Source organism: Pelodiscus sinensis, chromosome 11 (genome assembly GCF_052426305.1).
Source record: "Pelodiscus sinensis isolate ZL-2025 chromosome 11, ASM5242630v1, whole genome shotgun sequence".
NCBI classification, from domain to species: Eukaryota; Metazoa; Chordata; order Testudines; family Trionychidae; genus Pelodiscus; species Pelodiscus sinensis.
In genome coordinates, this window is record NC_143062.1 from 52,766,001 (window position 1) to 52,787,626 (window position 21,626).

Here is a 21,626-nt window from a genome sequence, read left to right on the forward strand (position 1 = left end):
GGGCTCCGGAGCCACCGCGCGCCCTGCACGGGGCGGGGCTAACGCGGGGGCGGGGCTCCCAGCTGCTCCCTGGGCCCTGCAGGGGCGGGGCCAGCAGAGGCCCCCGGCGAGGCCCCGCCCCGCTTCTTCCGGCTGGCGCCGCGCACGCGCATTTGGTACCATGGCGGCCGCCTCAGCGGTGCCCCGGCTCCTTGCCCGCGCCGGGGGGGGGCAGCCCCGAACCTGGTGCGTGGGGGAGGGGAAGGGCGGTGGGGGAGAGGGGGGGCGGTGGGGGGAGGGGGGGGGGTGCGGGAGGGGGGGGCGGTGGGGGGAGGGGAAGGGGGGTGCGGGAGAGGGGGGCGGTGGGGGGGAGGGGAAGGGGGGTGCGGGAGAGGGGGGCAGTGGGGGGGAGGGGAAGGGGGGTGCGGGAGAGGGGGGCAGTGGGGGGAGGGGAAGGGGGTGCGGGAGAGGGGGGCAGTGGGGGGAGGGGAAGGGGGGTGGGGAGGGGGGGCAGTGGGGGGGAGGGGAAGGGGGGTGCGGGAGAGGGGGGCAGTGGGGGGGAGGGGAAGGAGGGTGCGGGAGAGGGGGGCAGTGGGGGGGAGGGGGGGGGGTGGGGAGGGGGGGCAGTGGGGGGAGGGGAAGGGGGTGGGGAGAGGGGGGCAGTGGGGGGGAGGGGAAGGAGGGGTGGGCGGGAGGTGGGACAGTGGGGGAGGGGCTCGGGGTGGGAGGAGGGGGCTGTGCAGAGGATGCCCTGGAGAAGGTGGGGGGGTAACCAGGACGCTGGTTCTGCTGCTTGGTCCCAGCTCCCCCCCTTCCCCCCAGGTCCCAGCCCCGCCTGATGCCCAGTGGTCCCAGGAGGCGAGCGGCTTCAGGCCTGGCTGCGAGCAGCACCCTGGGCCAAGCTGGGGGGCCGCGGAGCCAGCAGGAGGCGCTGGGGCTGCTGGAGGCAGCGGTCGTGTTTCGGGAAGGTACTGGCCAGCGCTGGGCTCTGCGCAGGACGGCGCCTGGGCCAGAGGAGACATAAGGGGCCCCCAGACGGGCTGTCCAGGGAAACAGGGCAACAGAGCTGAGTCCCCCTGGGCTGACGGGGCTGGCTGGCTGCTGGGGCGTGGGGTCTGGGCTGCTTTCCGCCCAGGCCGAGGGGCGGGAGGGGCTGCTGTGAGGGCTGGCTGGGCGGTGGGGCTGGGGTGCTGGCTTGTGGGGCAGCGGGAGGGGCTGCTGTGAGGGCTGGCTGGGCGGTGGGGCTGGGGTGCTGGCTTGTGGGGCAGCGGGAGGGGCTGCTGTGAGGGCTGGCTGGGCGGTGGGGCTGGGGTGCTGGCTTGTGGGGCAGCGGGAGGGGACGCTGGTGACGGCTGGCTGGGCGGTGGGGCTGGGGTGCTGGCTTGTGGGGCAGCGGGAGGGGACGCTGGTGACGGCTGGCTGGGCGGTGGGGCTGGGGTGCTGGCTTGTGGGGCAGCGGGAGGGGCTGCTGTGAGGGCTGGCTGGGCGGTGGGGCTGGGGTGCTGGCTTGTGGGGCAGCGGGAGGGGACGCTGGTGACGGCTGGCTGGGCGGTGGGGCTGGGGTGCTGGCTTGTGGGGCAGCGGGAGGGGACGCTGTGAGGGCTGGCTGGGCGGTGGGGCTGGGGTGCTGGCTTGTGGGGCAGCGGGAGGGGCTGCTGTGAGGGCTGGCTGGGCGGTGGGGCTGGGGTGCTGGCTTGTGGGGCAGCGGGAGGGGCTGCTGTGAGGGCTGGCTGGGCGGTGGGGCTGGGGTGCTGGCTTGTGGGGCAGCGGGAGGGGCTGCTGTGAGGGCTGGCTGGGCGGTGGGGCTGGGGTGCTGGCTTGTGGGGCAGCGGGAGGGGACGCTGTGAGGGCTGGCTGGGCGGTGGGGCTGGGGTGCTGGCTTGTGGGGCAGCGGGAGGGGACGCTGGTGACGGCTGGCTGGGCGGTGGGGCTGGGGTGCTGGCTTGTGGGGCAGCGGGAGGGGCTGCTGTGAGGGCTGGCTGGGCGGTGGGGCTGGGGTGCTGGCTTGTGGGGCAGCGGGAGGGGCTGCTTTCGGCCCAGGCCGAGGGGCGGGAGGGGCTGGCTGGCCAGTCTTCCCTGACCTAGTCTGTTCCTTTGTTTCAGGGCCACTGGTGGCCATCAGCAAGCCCCCGGGCCTGGCTGTGACAGGTGGGTGCTGGGGGTGCAGGTTCCATGGGCGCGTCCCAAAGGAAATGGGGTGTCTGGGCTGGGGGCGGGGGTTGGGCCAGGTCTCCCAGGTCTCCATCTCATGGCTCCTTCCCTGTGCCCTCTCCCAGGCAGTCCAGGGCAGCTCAGTTTGGCTTCGCTCCTTCCAGAGCTGAGCCGGCGGCTGAGCCTCCCTCCTGAGCTCCACGTGGTCAGAGCGGCTGGGAAGTGAGTGAGTGGAGGGGGCAGGGGCAGGGGCAGGCAGGGCCTGGCTCCCAGAGGTGGGGGGAGGACGGGTGGGTGGGTTGCTGGGCCCTGTGCAGGATGGAGGGGGAGCTGGTTGGGAAGGGAGGGCAGGGCATGGAGAGATGGTTTGGGGGCAGAGGTAGGGGCCGGAGGGCACCACGTGGTAGCTCAGCCCTGGCTGCTGGTCTGTGCCATGGGGCTGAGTCTGACCCCTTTGCCCCAGGGATGGCTCCGGCCTGGTGCTCCTCTCCAGCTGCCCTGGCACCACGCAGCAGCTGCACAGCTTCTTCACGCGGCTCCGGAGGGCAGGCCGCCCCCCCGCCACCTACCGGTGAGTGAGACCCCCGCCTCCCCTCCCCCGCTGCCGTGGGTCAGTGAGACCCCCGCCTCCCCTCCCCCGCTGCCGTGGGTGAGTGAGACCCCCCGCCTCCCCTCCCCCGCTGCCGTGGGTGAGTGAGACCCCCCGCCTCCCCTCCCCCGCTGCCGTGGGTGAGTGAGACCCTCCCGCCTCCCCTCCCCCGCTGCCGTGGGTGAGTGAGACCCCCCGCCTCCCCTCCCCCGCTGCCGTGGGTGAGTGAGACCCTCCCGCCTCCCCTCCCCCGCTGCCGTGGGTGAGACCCCCCGCCTCCCCTCCCCCGCTGCTGTGGGTGAGTGAGACCCTCCCGCCTCCCCTCCCCCGCTGCCGTGGGTGAGTGAGACCCTCCCGCCTCCCCTCCCCCGCTGCCGTGGGTGAGTGAGACCCCCCGCCTCCCCTCCCCCGCTGCCGTGGGTGAGTGAGACCCCCCGCCTCCCCTCCCCCGCTGCCGTGGGTGAGTGAGACCCCCCGCCTCCCCTCCCCCGCTGCCGTGGGTGAGTGAGACCCCCGCCTCCCCTCCCCCGCTGCCGTGGGTGAGTGAGACCCCCCGCCTCCCCTCCCCCGCTGCTGTGGGTGAGTGAGACCCCCCGCCTCCCCTCCCCCGCTGCTGTGGGTGAGTGAGACCCCCCGCCTCCCCTCCCCCGCTGCTGTGGGTGAGTGAGACCCCCCGCCTCCCCTCCCCCGCTGCCGTGGGTGAGTGAGACCCCCGCCTCCCCTCCCCCGCTGCCGTGGGTGAGTGAGACCCCCCGCCTCCTCTCCCCCGCTGCCGTGGGTGAGTGAGACCCCCCGCCTCCTCTCCCCCGCTGCCGTGGGTGAGTGAGACCCCCGCCTCCCCTCCCCCGCTGCCGTGGGTGAGTGAGACCCCCCGCCTCCCCTCCCCCGCTGCTGTGGGTGAGTGAGACCCCCGCTTCTCCTCCCCCGCTGCTTACCAGTGACACCCCCCGCCTTCCCTCTGGGAAGCCTGCCTGGCTCTCCCCATCAGAGTCAGGTGCAATCAGCACCCCCCTCGCTTCCAGCTTCCTGTGCCCTGGCTTTTACGTGGGCCTGGCTTAGTGCTAGTGGGAGGGAAAGCCGTGGGCTTGTGTTAAGTGATCTCGCGCTGCCTCCTGCTGCTGCCGCGTGTTCCTGCTCCTGCTGCAAAAGGAGCGTCCCTCTCCCCAGACTTCCATGGGGCGCTCGGCCTAGTACTGGTGACTGACCGTGTAGTCCTGCAGCCCAGGGCTCTGGCTCAGCTTACTCCTCGCCCGCACTGCCCTCATCCATGGTCTCATGTCTTTTTCACTCATGTGTAGAATAAATGTTGTTCTGTGCACTGAGGCCTGTGCGGGTGTGCACCACCAGTGGACACATGGTGCTGGGTGTGGGCACCCTGCTAATCAGCTGGGCAGCGTCAGAGTCTCCCTGGGTGGCCTACAGGAAGCACTTGGCCCCACCCCATCCCACATGAGCCGCAGAGCACCCCCCGTAACCCCTTCCCTCCCTCCCCCAGCGCTGTCACTGCCGGAGTCCCAGCTGCTGCGGAGGGGGAAATCCACACAGGACTGAGGCTGGAGCAGGTTGGGGGCCTGCAGCTGGTAAGCAAAGGGTTAGTGCAGCTGCATGTTCCGGGGGGCTGGGAGCGCTGCGCCTTTCCCTGACTCTGCTCTGGCTGCAGGTGGTGCCGCCGGCCCCCCCTCCCGAGGCAGCCTGGAGAGGAAGGAGGCGAAGCAAACCCTGACGCGTTACAAGGTGCTGGCCACGGCTCCGGGCTGCGCCCATGACAGGTGGGAGAAGGGCCCTGGGTCTGCCTCTGGCTCAGCTCTCCCTGACAACCCTGCCAGAGGGCCCCGGGGTGGAGAAGGGATGAGCTAGGGGGTCTTCCGAGGTCCTTGTGGGCAGGGGGCCCCAGGCAGAAGGATGGGAGCAGAGGGAAGACGAAGGCCCCGGGCTAACCTGTCCTCTCCTCACCTCAGCATTTCCCAGCCAGCTCCTGGTGCACCTGACGCTGCTGCTGTGCCCTGCCTTGGGCGACCACGTGTACTCTGCCCGCGTGGGCACGGTGCTGGGGGAGCCCTTCCTGCTGCCTGCGGGGGGCGCTCTGCCTCGCACCCAGGTATGCCCGAGCCCTGTACAAAGCCAGGCAGACCTCTCGCCCTGCTCAGCCCCGCGGGAGGGGCCCCGAGGGCGCCAACACGGGGTGCCACGCTGCCCGAGACCTTGGGGACCCGCCCTGTGTCCAGAGCAGAGGGAGAGGAGGGCCGGGCTCCACCCCAGGCCGCCTCTGGCAGGTGGGTTACCGGGCCTGCCAGACACGCTGCCTCCACCCAGTGGCCAAGCCCGGACGCCTGCGCACGTCCTGGGGTGTCCCGCTGGCAGGGTCCCTGCCCGGGGCACAGTGCCCCGCCGGGGATCACACGAAGGGCCCTCCTCACGCCTTGGAGTGGCCTGTTCAGGGCCCTGGTCCTGTCTGCTGGGCTGTGGCGGGGGGCTGGAGGGCTCCTGAGCCCCCATTTCTCTCTCTCCTGGCAGGTCCTGGATGAACAGCTGCTCTGCAGGCTGCGCCTCAGGCCGCAGCTGCTGCATCGCCTGCCACTGCATCTCCACCTGCACCAGCTGCTCCTCCCTACAGCTGTTCTCACGGCGCCCCCCCCACCCTTCTTCCTCCAGACACTCCGTCTGCTGGGCCTCCCCGGGGCCAGAGCGCGCCCCTGGCTGGACCTGCCCTGGCCAAAGGGCCACCAAGCAAGTGAGAAGCCCAGCTCTGTCTGGGGGAAAGGGCCTTTCCCTGCTGTGCAAACCCAAAGACCCTGTCCTGCCCCCTCGCTGATCCATGGCCTCGCTCCTTCCAGCCCCCTCTCCCTGGCTTCCATGGCGGGCTCGCTCCCCCATCTTCACCAGGCCAGGGCCGCAGGGTGCAGGAGGCAGGGCAGGGAAGGGCTGCGGGGGGCAGGAGGCGGGGCAGGGCAGGGAGGGGCTGCGGGGGGCAGGAGGCAGGGCAGGGAGGGGCTGCGGGGGGCAGGAGGCAGGGCAGGCCGGGGCAGGGAGGGGCTGCAGGGGGCAGGAGGCGGGGCAGGGAGGGGCTGCGGGGGGCAGGAGGCGGGGCGGGGCAGGGAGGGGCTGCGGGGGGCAGGAGGTGGGGCGGGGCAGGGAGGGGCTGCGGGGGGCAGGAGGCGGGGCAGGGCAGGGAGGGGCTGCGGGGGGCAGGAGGTGGGGCGGGGCAGGGAGGGGCTGCGGGGGGCAGGAGGCAGGGCAGGCCGGGGCAGTGCAGCTCTGAGGGCCCATCCCTCCCTCCAGCAGTGGCTTCTCTTGGGTGGGGGGCTGTAGCCCACAGGCACCACCCCCACAGCTCCCCTTGGCCAGTGCTGGTTGCTTGTAGCAGCCGAGCTCGCGTGTGGGGGGGCTCTGATGACGCAGTCGGGACCCCCCCGCTTCTGAGCGGTAGCAGCCAGACCAGACTCCGCCAGCCAGAACAGACGGTTTATTGCCCCCAGGTACAGCCCAGCACAGCCAGGCTGTTTACAGGGTCGGGCCCATCGCCCCCGCCCCCTCACCCCAAACCTGGTGCTGGTCTCCGCCCCCCCCCCCCCCTCTCTCCCTGGGAGGCTGGGCCTGGGTTAATCCACATTTGGGAGTCAGTGAGAATCTCCCATCCCGGCGCAGCCCCCCCCGCCCCCCGGGGTAACTCGTAACTCCTGGAGACTCCGGGTTGGCAGGACACGCCCCCGCCCCCTCTTTCCTGGAGGCGTGGCTGGGCCACTGGCACTGCTGGCTGCCCCCAGCCCCCCTCGGCCTGCCCCACGCCACCACGGCTGGCTCGCGCCTTTCAGCAGCAGAGCACCCGCTGCTCTGGGTGGATCCTGGGCCTCACGCCTGCTCGTCGCCAGCCTCCTCCCCCCATTTCTCAGCCTTGCCCGCTGGCCCCTGCATCTCCTTCTGAGGCTGCCTGGCACGGGGATTCCCCCAGCAGCTGGGATGGGCAGCCCCCTGTCCACAAGGCCAGGCTGCTGCCAGCTCTGGAGGGCGGGAGCCAAGAAAAGGCCCCCCCAGCAGCTTGGGTGGGAGCAGTAGCTGTGGGGCTGTTCCCGGGCGTGTCCCTACAGGCTTCTCACATGACAATCTGGCATTAAAGTTGGGTCTTTAATCCCTGCCTGTGCCGGAGGGTGGGGATCCTGCAGCCGCAGTCGGACGGGCAGGGGCTGTGCGCAGGGCCGGGCGGCTTGTCTGCCAGCGGGTCCCTGCTGGGGGGCCCAGGGCTTGGCTCGGGGGTGCGGAGCCCCTGAATGTGATGGAAGGCATTGCAGCCCCCCACTCCCTGCTGCTCCCTCAGGCTCAGCCCCCCTTCTGGGTGGTGCCTGGGGCCCAGCAGCCACGCTCCCAGGCCCAGCCGGGGCCTGCTGGGCCAGGGCCACAGGCTCACTCCCCCCTCAGGGCCTCCCTCATGCCCGGGGCCCAGGCTGCTTCCTGCCCACGTCACCACTCCAGCTCCTCCTCTCCAGCCCTTTATTGGAGGGCAGCGGCCCCTGGCACGGCTCCCTGTGGGGTGGGGGCACTGGCTGGCTCCCTCCGTCACCTGCACGTCCTGTCTCTCGGCGGCTTCCTCCTGCCCACGGCCACTTGCAAGGCCCTGAGCTCCGGGGCGGGGCGGGCCCGGCCCAGCAGCCCCCTGGCAGCTTGCTGGCCAGGCCCCGCGGGAGGAGCGGGCCGTCCCCACGGGCGTGCTGGCACACGGGCCTGCCCCCTGGGGCTGGCAGCGTGCCCACAGGCCAGCTGGAGGGTGCACAAGTCCTGCACGCACAGCTGCGGCTCCCTCGCTGGCCTCGGCCGCTGCCCCTGGGCCACGCTGAGCGGGAGGTGGCGCCTGGGGGGGCACTGGGAGCGGCACGTGGGGCAGAGCTGGGGCTGGCGCAATGGCACCAGCCGGTCCCCCAGTGGGGAGGTGCCTGGGCTGGGCCCCTCCACCAGCCGCTTCTTGTCTGGCTCTGCTGGCAGCTTCAGCTGGCTGCCAGCCGCAGCAGAGGCCCCCAGCCGCCCGGCTCGGTTCTCCTTGCCCTGGCTAGGCCCGCTCGGGGGGGGCGCCTGCGGGCAGCTGGGGCCAGCGCCAGGGGAGTGTCTGTGGGGCGGAGGCCGAGGCTTTTTGACGGTGGATCCTTCCACCACGAGGCTGGTTCCTATGTACTGGGGCATGTCGACGGGCGCCTGCGGGAGAAGGCAGGGCAGCGCTCAGCCCGTCGCCCGCCCGGGGGGGGCCAGGCGCGCGCTGGCAGGGGGAGCCCCAGCGCTGGGCGGGAGGGGGCTTGGGGCTGGTGTCCCTGCGGCAGCACAGCACCCTCGGGAACTACCCGGGCCTGTGGAGCAGCTCACCCCACTGAGCCCTGCACCGGGGCCCTGCCCTAAGGCTGCTCCGCACTAGAGGCCGACTGTGAGGCTGGTGCAGGGCAGCTGCACCTGGCTCTGTTGAGGGAGGAAGCTGAACTGGGGCCAGGCCGTCCCTGCTGGGAGTGGCACCATCGGGGTCCCCTCCCAGACCAGGCTCCCCTCCCAGGCCCGCGCCCTCCGGGTCCCCTCCCAGACCGGGCTCCCTGGGCGCCGTCCGGGTCCCCTCCCAGGCCGGGCTCCCCTCCCAGGGCCTCACCTGCTTGTAGATGAGCTCGAAGGCGCCCGTGTGGCAGCCGCGGTCGTGCCTGCGGTCGATGACCACGCGGAGCGTGTCCTCCTGCACGCTAGCGCACAGCCGGCTGGTCACGGCCGTGGAGGCCGCCATGGTGGGGCTGGCGTTGATCTCCAGCAGCCAGGGCTGGCAGTTCTGCCCGAACATGAAGTCGGCCCCGTAGAGCTCGAAGCTGCTCTTGCGGAACTGCACCAGGTCCTGCGAGCTCTGCATGGCGTGGATGATGGCCGCCTTCATGCCTGGCACCATCACCTTCTGCCAGGCGCCCCCCGCCCCCGCCTGCCGCAGGTGGGCCTGGAATTGCTGCGACGACCACATGTTGTGAGGGGGCAGGTGAGGGTGGCGGCTCAGCGAGTTCTCGTAGTGCCTCTGGATGGAGTTATTGCACAGGTGGATGGAGCTGGGGCCCAGAGACACAGGCTCAGTGCTCAGCCCCGCCCCCTCCAGGGCCTTGGCTTGGCGCCTGGCAGGGGCACAGCCTAGCGCCAGGGACGCAGCTGGGTGGGACGGGCACGGTTGCAGGGGCAGAGGCATAGCGGGCGGGGCAGGGGTGTGGCAGTGAGGCGTGGGCAGGGACATGGGCGAGCGGGCAGGGCAGGGGTGTGGCAGTGAGGCGTGGGCAGGGACATGGGCGAGCGGGCAGGGCAGGGCGCAAAGGGCAAGCAGGCAGGGCAGGGACACGGTGGGTGGGGCAAAGGTGTGGGGGGCAGGGCAGGGGCTCAGTGGCACAGCAGCCAAGCAAGGGCAGGGAGGAGCTGGTGTGGGACAGGGCAGGGGTGCAGCGTGTGAACAGGTGGGGCAGGGGCATGGCGGGTAAGCAGGGCAAGGTGAGGCTGGGGCACAGCAGGTTCACAGTGGGCGGGCAGGTAAGGTACGGTGGGCAGGGCAGGGGCAGACAGGGCAGGGACGCGGCAGGCGGGGGTGGGGTGGGGCAGCGGGGACGGGCGGAACAGGGACGCCGTGGGCAGGGTGGGGTGGGGCGGACGGGACAGAAGCGGCGGGTGGTTCAGGGGTGGGCAGGCAGGACAGGGACGTGGTGGGCAGTTAAGAGGCGGGCGGGCGGTTCAGGAGCATGCGGGGTAGGGACGGGGCAGGGGCGGGCAGGACAGGGACGGGGCAGGCGGGACGGGACAGGGACGGGGCAGGGGCGGGGCAGGGGCGGGGACGCGGCGGGACGGGGCAGGGACGCGGCGGGACGGGGCAGGGGCGGGGACGCGGCGGGACGGGGCGGGGCAGGGGCGGGCGGGCGGCGGGGACGCGGCGGGCGGGGCAGGGGCGGGGACGCGGCGGGGTGGGGACGGGGCAGGGGCGGGGACGCGGCGGGACGGGGCAGGGGCGGGACGGGGACGGGGCAGGGGCGGGGACGCGGCGGGACGGGGCGGGGCAGGGGCGGGCGGGCAGGACGGGGACGCGGCGGGGCAGGGGCGGGCGGGGCAGGGGCAGGCAGGCGGGCACTCACGTGTCCAGGCTGCGCAGGGAGAAGGGCTGGGTGCAGAAGCGCAGGTAGCTGTGGCGGTAGAACCAGATGGTGAGGGGGTTCCAGTCCGTCACCAGGAACCACTGGCGCAGGTCGAACTTGGTGCCGTGGATGAGCAGGGGCCGCTCGATGTATTTCTGCACCACCCACTTCCCGTCCTTCACCAGCATGGGGTCGCAATTCACCAGCTTCAGCATCTCCTCCAGCCGGGCCAGGCAGATGATCCCTGCGGGAGCCAGCGGCACATGGGCAGGGGCAGCCCCGGAGCACTTGGCACTGCCACGCTGCAGCCAGGGCCTCCCCCAGCCGGCGAGCAGCCCAGCCACGCTCAGGGGTGGGCGATGCCAGTCTGCTCCTGTGCCCCTGCGGCCGTGTGCAGGGTGGGGGTCTGGGCAGACCCGTCCTCCACGGTGGCAGGCCCAGGCCTCACCTCTGCCCCGAGACTTGGCGCCTGGCTTCACAATCCAGATGTTGTGGTCTCCCTCCATCTCCAGCTGTGGCAGCACCTCGGCCAGGCGCTGCAGGATGCGCTCACACTCTTCCACATGGGCGTCCAGCGAGTCCAGGGGCGCCCCCTCGCTGCAACCAGACAGCCCAGCTCAGAGCAGGCCAGCCCCCGCCCTCCCTCGGGCACCGCAGGGCAGGCCAGCCCCCACCCCCCCCCGGGCACCGCAGGCCAGCCCCCGCCCCCCCCGGGCACCGCAGGCCAGCCCCCACCCACCCCGGGCACCGCAGGGCAGGCCAGCCCCCACCCCCCCCGGGCACCGCAGGGCAGGCCAGCCCCCGCCCCCCCCGGGCACCGCAGGCCAGCCCCCGCCCCCCCGGGCACCGCAGGGCAGGCCAGCCCCCACCCCCCCCCGGGCACCGCAGGGCAGGCCAGCCCCCGCCCCCCCCGGGCACCGCAGGCCAGCCCCCGCCCCCCCCCGGGCACCGCAGGGCAGGCCAGCCCCCACCCCCCCCCGGGCACCGCAGGCCAGCCCCCGCCCCCCCCGGGCACCGCAGGGCAGGCCAGCCCCCGCCCTCCCCCGGGGCACCGCCCCTGCACCACTTACTGCACCACCTGGTAGTAGGCGCGCAGGAAGTCCCCCCAGCGCACCCCTGCCCCACGCCAAGGGGATTCGGGCTCCCTGTCGATGTCCTGGTGCGTCAGGCTGCTCAAATGCTCCTCACAGGCTCGCAGGGCCATCTGGATGAGCGGGGGGGGCAGGGAGCTGGTCCCGCCAGCCCCTTGCGTGGACGCTGCGCAGGGCAGAGGGAGGGGGCTGGACGGAGCAATCCTGTGGGCTGCTGCTCGGCAAGAGTAAGCTGGGCGGGTGACCGCAGGCTTGCAGCCCCCACCCCCCAGAGTCTCGGGGCAGGGCACGGCTGGGGACTCAGCTCCAGCCCCTGCCACAGGTCGGGGGCACACGGCCAGGCTCCGCCCCCTGCATCCTGGGGCGGGGGCACAACGCCAGGCTCCGCGTCCCGGGGCGGGGGCACACTGCCAGGCTCCGCGTCCCGGGGCGGGGGCACACCGCCAGGCTCCCCCCCCCCGCGTCCCGGGGCGGGGGCACACCGCCAGGCTCCGCGTCCCGGGGCGGGGGCACACTGCCAGGCTCCGCGTCCCGGGGCGGGGGCACACCACCAGGCTCCCCCCCCCCGCGTCCCGGGGCGGGGGCACAACGCCAGGCTCCGCGTCCCGGGGCGGGGGCACACTGCCAGGCTCCGCCCCCCGCGTCCCGGGGCGGGGGCACACCGCCAGGCTCCGCCCCCCGCGTCCCAGGGCGGGGGCACACCGCCAGGCTCCGCGTCCCGGGGCGGGGGCACACCGCCAGGCTCCGCGTCCCGGGGCGGGGGCACAACGCCAGGCTCCACCCCCCGCGTCCCGGGGCGGGGGCACACCGCCAGGCTCCGCGTCCCGGGGCGGGGGCACACCGCCAGGCTCCGCGTCCCGGGGCGGGGGCACACCGCCAGGCTCCGCGTCCCGGGGCGGGGGCACACCGCCAGGCTCCGCGTCCCGGGGCGGGGGCACACCGCCAGGCTCCGCGTCCCGGGGCGGGGGCACAACGCCAGGCTCCACCCCCCGCGTCCCGGGGCGGGGGCACACCGCCAGGCTCCGCCCCCCCGCGTCCCGGGGCGGGGGCTCATGACTCGCAGCCTATGGGAGCTGTCACAGGGCACAGAGCCCTCTGACACTAGGGGCCTGCCGGGGCATCTCCTACTAGGAAGCGCCTGGCAATTCCCTCTGGTCTCCAGATCAGTGGATGCTGTGGGGGGAGGGTCCCCATGTGCTGCATCTGCTACAAGCACCCGCTCTAGCTGCCCCTGGCTAGTGCTGTGGGGGCGGGGGGAGTGGCCGGGGCAGTGCTGGGGGCCGGGGCGGGGGGAGTGGCCGGGGCAGTGCTGGGGGCCGGGGCAGGGGGAGTGGCCGGGGCGGGGGCAGGGGCCGGGGCAGTGCTGGGGGCCGGGGCGGGGGCAGGGGCGGGGGTGGGGGGAGTGGCCGGGGCAGTGCTGGGGGCCGGGGCAGTGCAGGGGCCGGGGCAGTGCTGGGGGCCGGGGCGGGGGCAGGGGCGGGGGTGGGGGGAGTGGCCGGGGCAGTGCTGGGGGCCGGGGCAGGGGGAGTGGCCGGGGCGGGGGGAGTGGCCGGGGCAGTGCAGGGGCCGGGGCGCTCTCCCCAAACGTGGACGGGGCGGTCCCTGGGCACAGAGCAGAGCGGTGGCCCCAGCAGCAGGGCTGTGACTCTCCCCTCCCCCTGGCTCAGGTCTCCTACCTCCAGCCTGCGGGGGCCCCTGAGCGCAGGAGGCCTCTGCTCCCCCCCGGCCAGCCGAGCTCCGCCACCTTTGCAGCGCCACCTTGAGGATGCTCCGGGCAGCCGTGAGCTGGAAATCCTCTGCAAGAGAGGGCGTCAGCACCTCGGGGCGTCCAGGGCCCGGGCACGGGAGAGCACAAGGGGCGAAGGAGGGAGATGGTCTGTTTGCAAAATGTGCCCCGTAGGGCAGGTGGGAAGTCCCCCGCCCCCCGGCGCAGCCCCCCGCCATCCCCGGGTCCCCCGCCCCCCGGCACGGCCCCCCACCTTCCCCGGGTCCCCCGCCCCCCGGCGCAGCCCCCCGCCTTCCCCGGGACCCCCGCCCCCTGGCGCAGCCCCCCGCCTTCCCCGGGACCCCCGCTGCCTGGCGCGGCGCAGCCCCCCACCGTCCCCAGGACCCCCACCACTCAAAAAATGAGGAGTACAGGAACTTTTGAAACGGGGCATTTCTGTCTATTCTGCCGTTTCCTTTGGGAAAGCCACGTTCTGAGAAAAGCAGCGGCCGCCATTATGCAAATGAAACCCGGGATATTTCAATCCCCCGCGCTGTGTGTAACACGCATCCCGCTGCCGCCAGCGGCGTAGTTCAGACACAGCCGGTCTGTGCGGTGCCCAGCGCGGGGCGAGGTGGAGGAATCAACAAAAGCAGGGGCAGGGCTGCCTGGGGCCGAGGGCCGAGCTGCTGGGGGCTGGGCAGTCTGGGCGGGGGAAGCACGAAGGGAGCAGACTAGTCCAGACGGGGGGTCAGGGCCGCTGAACCCTCCCCCCAGAGGACTAGGCTCTGCCCTGGCTCCGGTGCCACGTGGAGCCTGCGCCGCGCCGTGTCTCGGAGACCCCGTAAACCTGCTACTCTACAGCCCGGCCGAGAGTCCCGTCTGGCTGCGGACGGGGTGCAGGGTCGGGGCTCCCCAACGCGCTGTCACACCCAGTACAGCCCCCTGCCTTCCCCGGGGTCCCCTGGGGGCCCTCATCACTCCATGCAGCCCCCCCATCCCCGGGAGCCCCATGGGCCGTGCAGCCCCCCCATCCCCGGGAGCCCCATGGGCCGTGCAGCCCCCCACTCCCCCCGTCCCCGGGAGCCCCATGGGCCGTGCGGCCCCCACTCCCCCCCATCCCCGGGAGCCCCATGGGCCGTGCGGCCCCCACTCCCCCCGTCCCCGGGAGCCCCATGGGCCGTGCGGCCCCCACTCCCCCCGTCCCCGGGAGCCCCATGGGCCGTGCGGCCCCCACTCCCCCCGTCCCCAGGACCCCTTGGGCCATGCAGCCCCCCCCCGGGGCCCCTCGGGCCGGGCGTGCAGGGCTCCACTCACCGATGAAGGCGTGCTTCTCATCCTCAGCACCCAGGCGGTAGCAGCGGGGGAAGAAGGTGTCGGCGTCGGCGTGGTCGAACCAATGCAGGTTCCGCAGGTTCAGACACAACCCCACCTGGCAGAGAACAGGGCCCCGTGGCTGGGACCGAGCCCCACATCCCGCCCGGGGGCTTCGACCTATGGGGCCCAGGGCCCAGCCCACCCCCCGCCCAGCGGGACCACGAGGCCAGTGCTCCCCAGGGGCTGCAGTGCCCAGCTGTGGGCTCTGTGATCCAGTCCCCCACTTGCTGCGCTGGGAGGGTGACTCCCACGGACTCACCCATGTGGATTGGCCCAGACACCTGGGCCCAGCCTGGGCAGGTAACAACCCTGTTCCCAGAGGGAGACACACAGGGAGGGAGGCGAGGACTGTCCCAGGCTGGGGTAGGGCCGGGAGCCGAGTCTCGCCTGGGCTAGGGGGAGGGAGGATGTTTTAGACCAGGGGTCTCCAACCTTTTCACACCCAAGATCACTGTGTAAAAGACAGACCAAGCCAAGATCTACCCCACCCCTTCCTCTCTATTCTCCTCCTCTCCATCACTTGCTATCCCCAACTCTTCTACCGCTGCTTTTTTATCCAATTCTTCTGTAGAATGAGGTTTTCCCAACATCTGGCCTGCCTAGACTGGACCAAATGACAGGAAAAACCCCTTCTTTCAGAAGCCCCCTTATTCCTCGTGGAAATAGGAATATAGGGTGACTGAAAGAGCATGTTTGCTCTTCCACTTAAAAAAACGGAAGAACAAACGCATCCCTGGGTGCAGAAGAGTTTTTCTGGGATATCTCTGGAATCCTGAAAAACTCCTGCAGTCTAGCCGGACCCTTGCTGGGTTGAGACAGGATGTGTAGGCTCCGGGGTGGGAATGAGGGATTTGGCGGTGGGAAGGGGTGAGAGGTGCAAGCTCTGGGAGGCAGTCTGGATGCAGGAAGAGGTGGAGAAGGGGAGGGGGCTCCAGGCCGGGCAGTGTCGGGGTCAGATGGAGGGTTGGGGTAGTAAGCAATCCACAGGCTTGTGGATGTGAGGGTTCAGGAATTTGGGTTGGGGTATGTGAAGGGCTCAGGGCAGGGGGTTCCAGTGTATGACAGGCTCAGATCTAGGGTCTGGGGGAAGGGAGGGAGTGCAAGAGTGTTCTGATGTTGTCGCCAGATGGGGGCTTGGTCCCAACTGGGGGTTTGTTGGCCAGACTTCATTTTTAAATAAAATACTGTGTCAAACACACACAGTTTCTGCATTGTCTTTATTTCTGAGGGGCGGGGGACCTGTTTGGAGTCAGGGGTCACTGACTCACTGGAAAGTCAGTTGGGGCCACACAAGTGAGATGCAAAAAAACCCTCCTCCAATCCCCCCCCCCGCCCGGCCCCCCAAGCTTCACCAATGTGGCCTCAACTGTGCTGGTGGGAGCAGGGGACATAGTACTGGGGAAGGGTGCTAGTGGGTGCTGGGGCAGGGGACAGGGTGCCAGTGGGGACAGAGTTCTGCGGCCGGGGAGTGGGGAGAGGGAACAGGGGCCGGGAGGACGGGGTGCCAGTGGGGACGGAGTTCTGCGGCCGGGGAGTGGGGAGAGGGAACAGGGGCCGGGAGGACGGGGTGCCAGTGGGGACGGAGTTCTGCGGCCGGGGAGTGGGGAGAGGGAACAGGGGCCGGGAGGACAGGGTGCCAGTGGGGACAGAGTTCTGCGGCCGGGGAGTGGGGAGAGGGAACAGGGGCCGGGAGGACGGGGTGCCAGTGGGGACGGAGTTCTGCGGCCGGGGAGTGGGGAGAGGGAACAGGGGCCGGGAGGACGGGGTGCCAGTGGGGACGGAGTTCTGCGGCCGGGGAGTGGGGAGAGGGAACAGGGGCCGGGAGGACGGGGTGCCAGTGGGGACAGAGTTCTGCGGCCGGGGAGTGGGGAGAGGGAACAGGGGCCGGGAGGACAGGGTGCCAGTGGGGACAGAGTTCTGCGGCCGGGGAGTGGGGAGAGGGAACAGGGGCCGGGAGGACAGGGTGCCAGCGGGGACAGAGTTCTGCGGCCGGGGAGTGGGAACAGGGGCCGGGAGGACAGGGTGCCAGTGGGGACGGAGTTCTGCGGCCGGGGAGTGGGGAGAGGGAACAGGGGCCGGGAGGACAGGGTGCCAGTGGGGACGGAGTTCTGCGGCCGGGGAGTGGGGAGAGGGAACAGGGGCCGGGAGGACGGGGTGCCAGTGCCCTGCACCCACCTCCTCCCAGGATTCTGCCCCCCGCGAGGGAAGCCGGCGTGTGCCTCCTCCAGGGCCGGCCACCCCTCCCACGGCGCAGCCAAACCCCGGGGCCGACCCCCGCTCTCGACTCACCCCACAGCAGCCAGCGCACTTCCGGGCCCCCAGGCGTGGCGCGATGCTGCAGGCAGGAAGCCGGCACTACGCTGGAGGTAGTGGGGCTTCTCGGGGTGGGGGAAATGGGGGGAGGGCCCAAATGCCTCGCAATCGACCGGCTGGTGACCACGGTTTTAGACCAAGGAAGGGGGTGAAGCTCCTCCCCCCGAGAGGACTACGGCTCTGTCCTGGCTCCTGCGGCAACATGGAGCCCGGTAGCTCGGAGAAGCAATAAACCCACGTTCACTCAGCTGCAGATGGGGGCAGGGCGGGCTCCCCGACGTGCCGTCACACGGGCCGGGTAGCGGAGCCCCACGGCGGTGCCTCGGGGCACAAGGGTTATTGCACACGGGTGGAAAATCTCTGCTGAAGGGCGGCACAGACGAGGGGGAGGGGTCACGCGGGCCCCTCCCCGTCCGGGTGCGTGGGGCCCCTGCGCCGTGGGCCCGCACTCACCTTGGTGGTGAAGGAGCCCGCCTTGGCGTAGTGGTTGATCAGCTGCTCCTTGCGCAGGAAGCGCCAGTCGACGGCATCCCACCGGTTGGTCCAGATGAAATAGGGGGTCTGGTTGCGAACCAGCCGCGACTGCAGGGACGGGCGCTGGGTGAGGGGGGGCCCATGGGGCGCCCTCCCAGGTCTGTCCCGTGCCCCCGCAGCATGCAACCCCCATGGCCACACAAGTGCCAGGGCCAGCCTCACCATGCCCCTCAGCCAGACAGCACCAGGAACCGTCCCTGTGCTCCGCCGGGCTGCAGGCTTCCCCCATCTGCCCCCCGCCCCACGGAACCGCCCCCGTGCTCCGCCCCGGCCTGCAGGCTTCCCCCATCTGCCCCCCGCCCCACGGAACCGCCCCCGTGCTCCGCCCTGGCCTGCACGCTTCCCCCGTCTGCCCCTCTGCCCCACGGAACCGCCCCCGTGCTCCGCCCTGGCCTGCACGCTTCCCCCGTCTGCCCCTCTGCCCCACGGAACCGCCCCCGTGCTCTGCCCCGGCCTGCACGCTTCCCCCGTCTGCCCCTCTGCTCCACGGAACCGGCCCCGTGCTGCGCCCTGGCCTGCACGCTTCCCCCGTCTGCCCCTCTGCTCCACGGAACCGGCCCCGTGCTGCGCCCCGGCCTGCACGCTTCCCCCGTCTGCCCCTCTGCTCCACGGAACCGGCCCCGTGCTGCGCCCCGGCCTGCACGCTTCCCCCGTCTGCCCCTCTGCCCCACGGAACCGCCCCCGTGCTCCGCCCTGGCCTGCACGCTTCCCCCGTCTGCCCCTCTGCTCCATGGAACCGCCCCCGTGCTGCGCCCCGGCCTGCACGCTTCCCCCGTCTGCCCCTCTGCCCCACGGAACTGCCCCCGTGCTCTGCCCCGGCCTGCAGGCTTCTCTCACCTGTCCCACCCTGAGCAGCGCACCAGACTGAATACTCCCCACAGCCCCCAGGCCAGCCTGATTGCCCCCTGCAGCCTGCCTCCAACACTGCCCTGGCCGGAATCCCCCCACCCTGCTCTCGCCTGCCCTGCCCTCTGCCCAGCCTGAGTGCCCCTGTCCTGCTCCCGCCTGCCCTGCCGTCTGCCTTGGCTGGCCAGGAGACTCAAATGCCACCCTCGTGATGAGCAGAGCGCCCGCAGCAGGCGGCATGTGCCTACGGGTGGTGCACATCCACACATGCCTCAGCGCACAGAACAAAATGTATTCCACAAATGGATGGCAAACTTCAAAGGAACATTGCCCCCCACCCGACCCACTACCCCGGGTCCCTCCCCACTGGCAATTCTGTACGGAGGCTCCAGTGAAGCTGAGCCAGAGGCTGCAGGGAGACGGGGTGCCCTGAGCCCCCAAACTCACCATGAGGTCGTAGGTGCCATCAGGGTCATCATCCTGCCCCTCCTCTTCCTCGCCATCTTCGCCTGGGGAAGAAGCGCAGGAGCCCTGGCAGCCGGCCACTCAGGTTTGTGTTTCTCCCGGGGGTGCCCATCCCCACCGGCCTTGGGGCACAGAACAAACGTCTCCTCTTGGCTCTCGCGTGCTCTCCGGGGCCAGGTGTGGGGCCAGGCACGTCTCAGAGACCAGGGGACCTGACTGGGCCAGGGTGCTCCCAGGAACCAAGCCAAGGGTCTCCGAATCTGTAGCTGCCACACAAGGCTTTGCAATTTCCCAGCAGTTTCCACAGGGCCTGGCCCCTGGCTGTCCCTCCTTCTGGGCTCTACTCCCCATGCCCAGTTCTCACCCTCCTCCGCGTCATCACTGTTGTCTCCCTCCGGGCTGCCGGGCACCAGTTCCCGTCTGCGTGCAGCCTTGGGAGCCTTCTTCTCCACCCAGCCCCGGCTCCGCAGCAGGCTCCGGATCACGGGGTACGGGCCATGCAGCATGAAGATCTTCCTTTGCTGGGGGGGGAGGGAGCTGAGGAGCAGCTGGGCCCAGCCTGCCTTGGCACAGCCATGCAGGATGGGCACCCCAGGGGTCAGAGGCCCTGGCTCGGGACAGCCGGGACATGCAAGGCCTCATGGGGGAGGGCACGTCTGGGGAAGGGGCAGGTGGCCAGCAGGGTGGGAGGAGCAGGAGAGGAGGACGGCTGAGCGGACAGCCCCTCACCTTGACAGCTCTCTCCACGTGCAGCCTGGCCTGCTTGAGGCGCTCCGGGTCGATGCTGTGCCGCGTGCGCCCCTCGCTCGGCGGGGCGCTGGGTGCTGGAACGGGAGAACAGCCTTGGGCCACACGCGAGGGCCCGCATCCAGCCAGGCTGTCCTCGGGGGCCCTCGCCATGGCACACTGCGGGGCCCAGGCAGCTGGCTTCCACTCCCACACGCCCAGCCCTGGGGAGGGCACGGGGGGCCCAGGGTGAGGCATGGCAAGAGCAGGGGGGTCACTCCCCGTATGCTGCTGCAGGGAGCCCACATCCCTGAGGGCAGGCAGGCTGAGAAGGGCTGGCCTGTGCCAGCGTCAGGGCTCCTACCTTCCTGCTGCTGCCTCCTGGGGCCCTTGCGGCGGGCAGGGAGCAGAGCTTCCCCCTCTCCTTCGGCCTCCCCCTCTGCACCTATGTTCAGCCAGCAGAGCCGGGGGTCAGGGCTGGGGGCAGCGAACCGGCCACGGAGCCCAGAGCTTGGTCCGCTGGTTGAGCCACTGTCTCTGAGAGGGGCTGGAGGGGGCACAGCACCCCACCCTCTCCCTTGGGGGGCGGCGTGCTCCTGCCCAGGCTGGTCTCATGGGCTGCTCCTGCCCCACAGCCCAGTGGCAGCTGGGCCCCTGGGGAGGGAAGAGGAGCTGGCAGAGTTGGTGCCAGCACCACAGGGGCTGGGTCTCTGGGAGCAGCTGTCCCACCTTTGCCCCCCATGGCGGCGCAGTGCTGCTGATGCTCCCACGCTGCCCGCCCCTCTGCCAGCCGGGCCGTGGCCGTGTGGGCGTTCCCCTCCCCGGCACTGCCCGAGGTGCATAGAGCCCACTGCTGAACACAGCCCTTCCCCTGGCCTCACCCCCGCGTAGCCCCTCACCTGAGCATGCCTGGGGCTGACTGCTCTCCGGGACGCCTCTCGGCGGGCCCGGCTCTGCCAGCATGGCTCAGCACCCAGTCACCTGAGAGGGACAAGAGAACCCGCACGCCCAGGCCAATCAGACCCACCAGCAAGTCCCAGAGCGCCTTGCCAAGGTTCCCCAAGCTGCACAAGGCCCTGTCCAGCCGGCGCCCTTCCAGCGCAGCCTGTGGGGCTGCCGGGGCCACGGCTCCCAGGACAAGGGGCAAACGCCGCAGCCAGAGCTGCCAACCCACTTGTGGCCTGCGGAGCGGGACCAGGCTGGCCCTCCAGCCTCCCAACCCTGGGCCAGGGCCCTGCCCCACGGGCCACCCCCTCAGAGGCCGCTCTGGGGCTGTCAGAAACAGCCCCCACGTTGGCCAAGGCAGCCCAGCGCCCACGGAGCAGGGTGGGCACAAGGGTCTGCAGGCCGGACTGGGCCTGCCAAGCGGCTGGATGGGTCCCCAGAGGCCCTGCCGCGCCCCGCCCCAGGCCAGTCAGGGTCTGTGGGTAGGAGAGCACAGAAGGGGCTTAGCCACGCCCCTTCCGCCCTGGGCCACTTCAAGTTTCTGTAGTGGCCCCTGGTCAAAAATTATTGCCCACCCCGGCCATGGAGCCCCCCCTGCTCCCCCAGTCTGTGACCTGTGACCCCTTCCCCCTGGTGCTCACACCAAACCCTGGGCATAATGATCCCACCTGATCACCCCCACCCTGTACCGCCCCATCCCCCCCACCCTGTACCGCCCCATCCCCCACCAGCACCCCCACCCCATCCCCCCCACCCTGTACCGCCCCATCCCCCACCAGCACCCCCACCCCATCCCCCCAACCCTGTACTGCCCCATCCCCCCCACCCTGTACCGCCCCATCCCCCACCAGCACCCCCACCCCATCCCCCCACCCTGTACCGCCCCATCCCCCACCAGCACCCCCACCCCATCCCCCCCACCCTGTACCGCCCCATCCCCCCCACCCTGTACCGCCCCATCCCCCACCAGCACCCCCACCCCATCCCCCCAACCCTGTACTGCCCCATCCCCCACCAGCACCCCCACCCCATCCCCCCAACCCTGTACCGCCCCATCCCCCCCACCCTGTACCGCCCCATCCCCCACCAGCACCCCCACCCCATCCCCCCAACCCTGTACCGCCCCATCCCCCCCACCCTGTACCGCCCCATCCCCCACCAGCACCCCCACCCCATCCCCCCCACCCTGTACCGCCTCATCCCCCACCAGCACCCCCACCCCATCCCCCCAACCCTGTACCGCCCCATCCCCCCAACCCTGTACCGCCCCATCCCCCACCAGCACCCCCACCCCATCCCCCCCACCCTGTACCGCCCCATCCCCCACCAGCACCCCCACCCCATCCCCCCCACCCTGTACCGCCCCATCCCCCCCACCCCATCCCCCCACCCTGTACCGCCTCATCCCCCACCAGCACCCCCACCCCATCCCCCCAACCCTGTACCGCCTCATCCCCCACCAGCACCCCCACCCCATCCCCCCAACCCTGTACCGCCCCATCCCCCCAACCCCATCCCCCCACCCCATCCCCCCACCCTGTACCGCCCCATCCCCCCCCAGCACCCCCACCCCATCCCCCCCACCCTGTACCGCCCCATCCCCCCCCAGCACCCCCGCCCCATCCCTACCCCCTCGCTGTCTAGCGGCCCCGCCCCGGGCTCTGTTGCGGTCACCATGGCGACAGAGTGCGCGAGCAGGCACCGGAGCTCGCGCGGCGATTGTGACGTCAGGCGGGGGTGGGGCCTGTGCTGCCGCCCCCGTGCCCCGCCCCCTTCACGCCCCGCCCCACACG

General features: G+C 71.7%; 2 protein-coding genes across 6 annotated transcripts; one reads left to right on the forward strand and one right to left on the reverse strand.

Moving 5' to 3' along the window:
• Positions 1 to 38: 38 nt before the first annotated feature.
• Positions 39 to 14,111, forward strand: RPUSD3 (RNA pseudouridine synthase D3). The gene is given in 9 exon segments (XM_089781314.1): positions 39 to 225; positions 802 to 947; positions 2,083 to 2,127; positions 2,594 to 2,701; positions 4,380 to 4,476; positions 4,478 to 4,488; positions 4,678 to 4,817; positions 5,234 to 5,450; positions 13,972 to 14,111. Coding segments are annotated over 9 exon segments (843 nt in total). The 5' UTR covers positions 39 to 160; the 3' UTR covers positions 13,986 to 14,111.
• Positions 6,371 to 21,577, reverse strand: TTLL3 (tubulin tyrosine ligase like 3). Of its 5 annotated transcripts, none has more exons than XM_075916339.2 (13): positions 21,463 to 21,577; positions 19,788 to 19,869; positions 19,253 to 19,333; positions 18,892 to 18,986; positions 18,527 to 18,683; positions 18,145 to 18,206; positions 16,771 to 16,899; positions 13,945 to 14,059; positions 12,599 to 12,718; positions 10,902 to 11,136; positions 9,832 to 10,428; positions 8,337 to 8,772; positions 6,371 to 7,900 (listed from the first exon to the last, which is right to left on the reverse strand). In XM_075916339.2, the coding sequence occupies exons 2-13, from the start codon at positions 19,849 to 19,851 to the stop codon at positions 7,271 to 7,273; spliced, it is 2,721 nt and encodes a 906-aa protein (XP_075772454.2). In that variant the 5' UTR covers positions 19,852 to 19,869; positions 21,463 to 21,577; the 3' UTR covers positions 6,371 to 7,270. The 5 variants fall into 5 exon arrangements, with proteins under 5 accessions (XP_075772454.2, XP_075772457.2, XP_075772458.2 ...); XM_075916342.2 differs by lacking the exon at positions 21,463 to 21,577 and having other exon boundaries at positions 9,832 to 10,075; positions 10,280 to 10,428; positions 19,788 to 20,488; XM_075916343.2 differs by lacking the exon at positions 21,463 to 21,577 and having other exon boundaries at positions 9,832 to 10,075; positions 10,280 to 10,428; positions 10,902 to 11,088; positions 19,788 to 20,486.
• Positions 21,578 to 21,626: the final 49 nt, after the last annotated feature.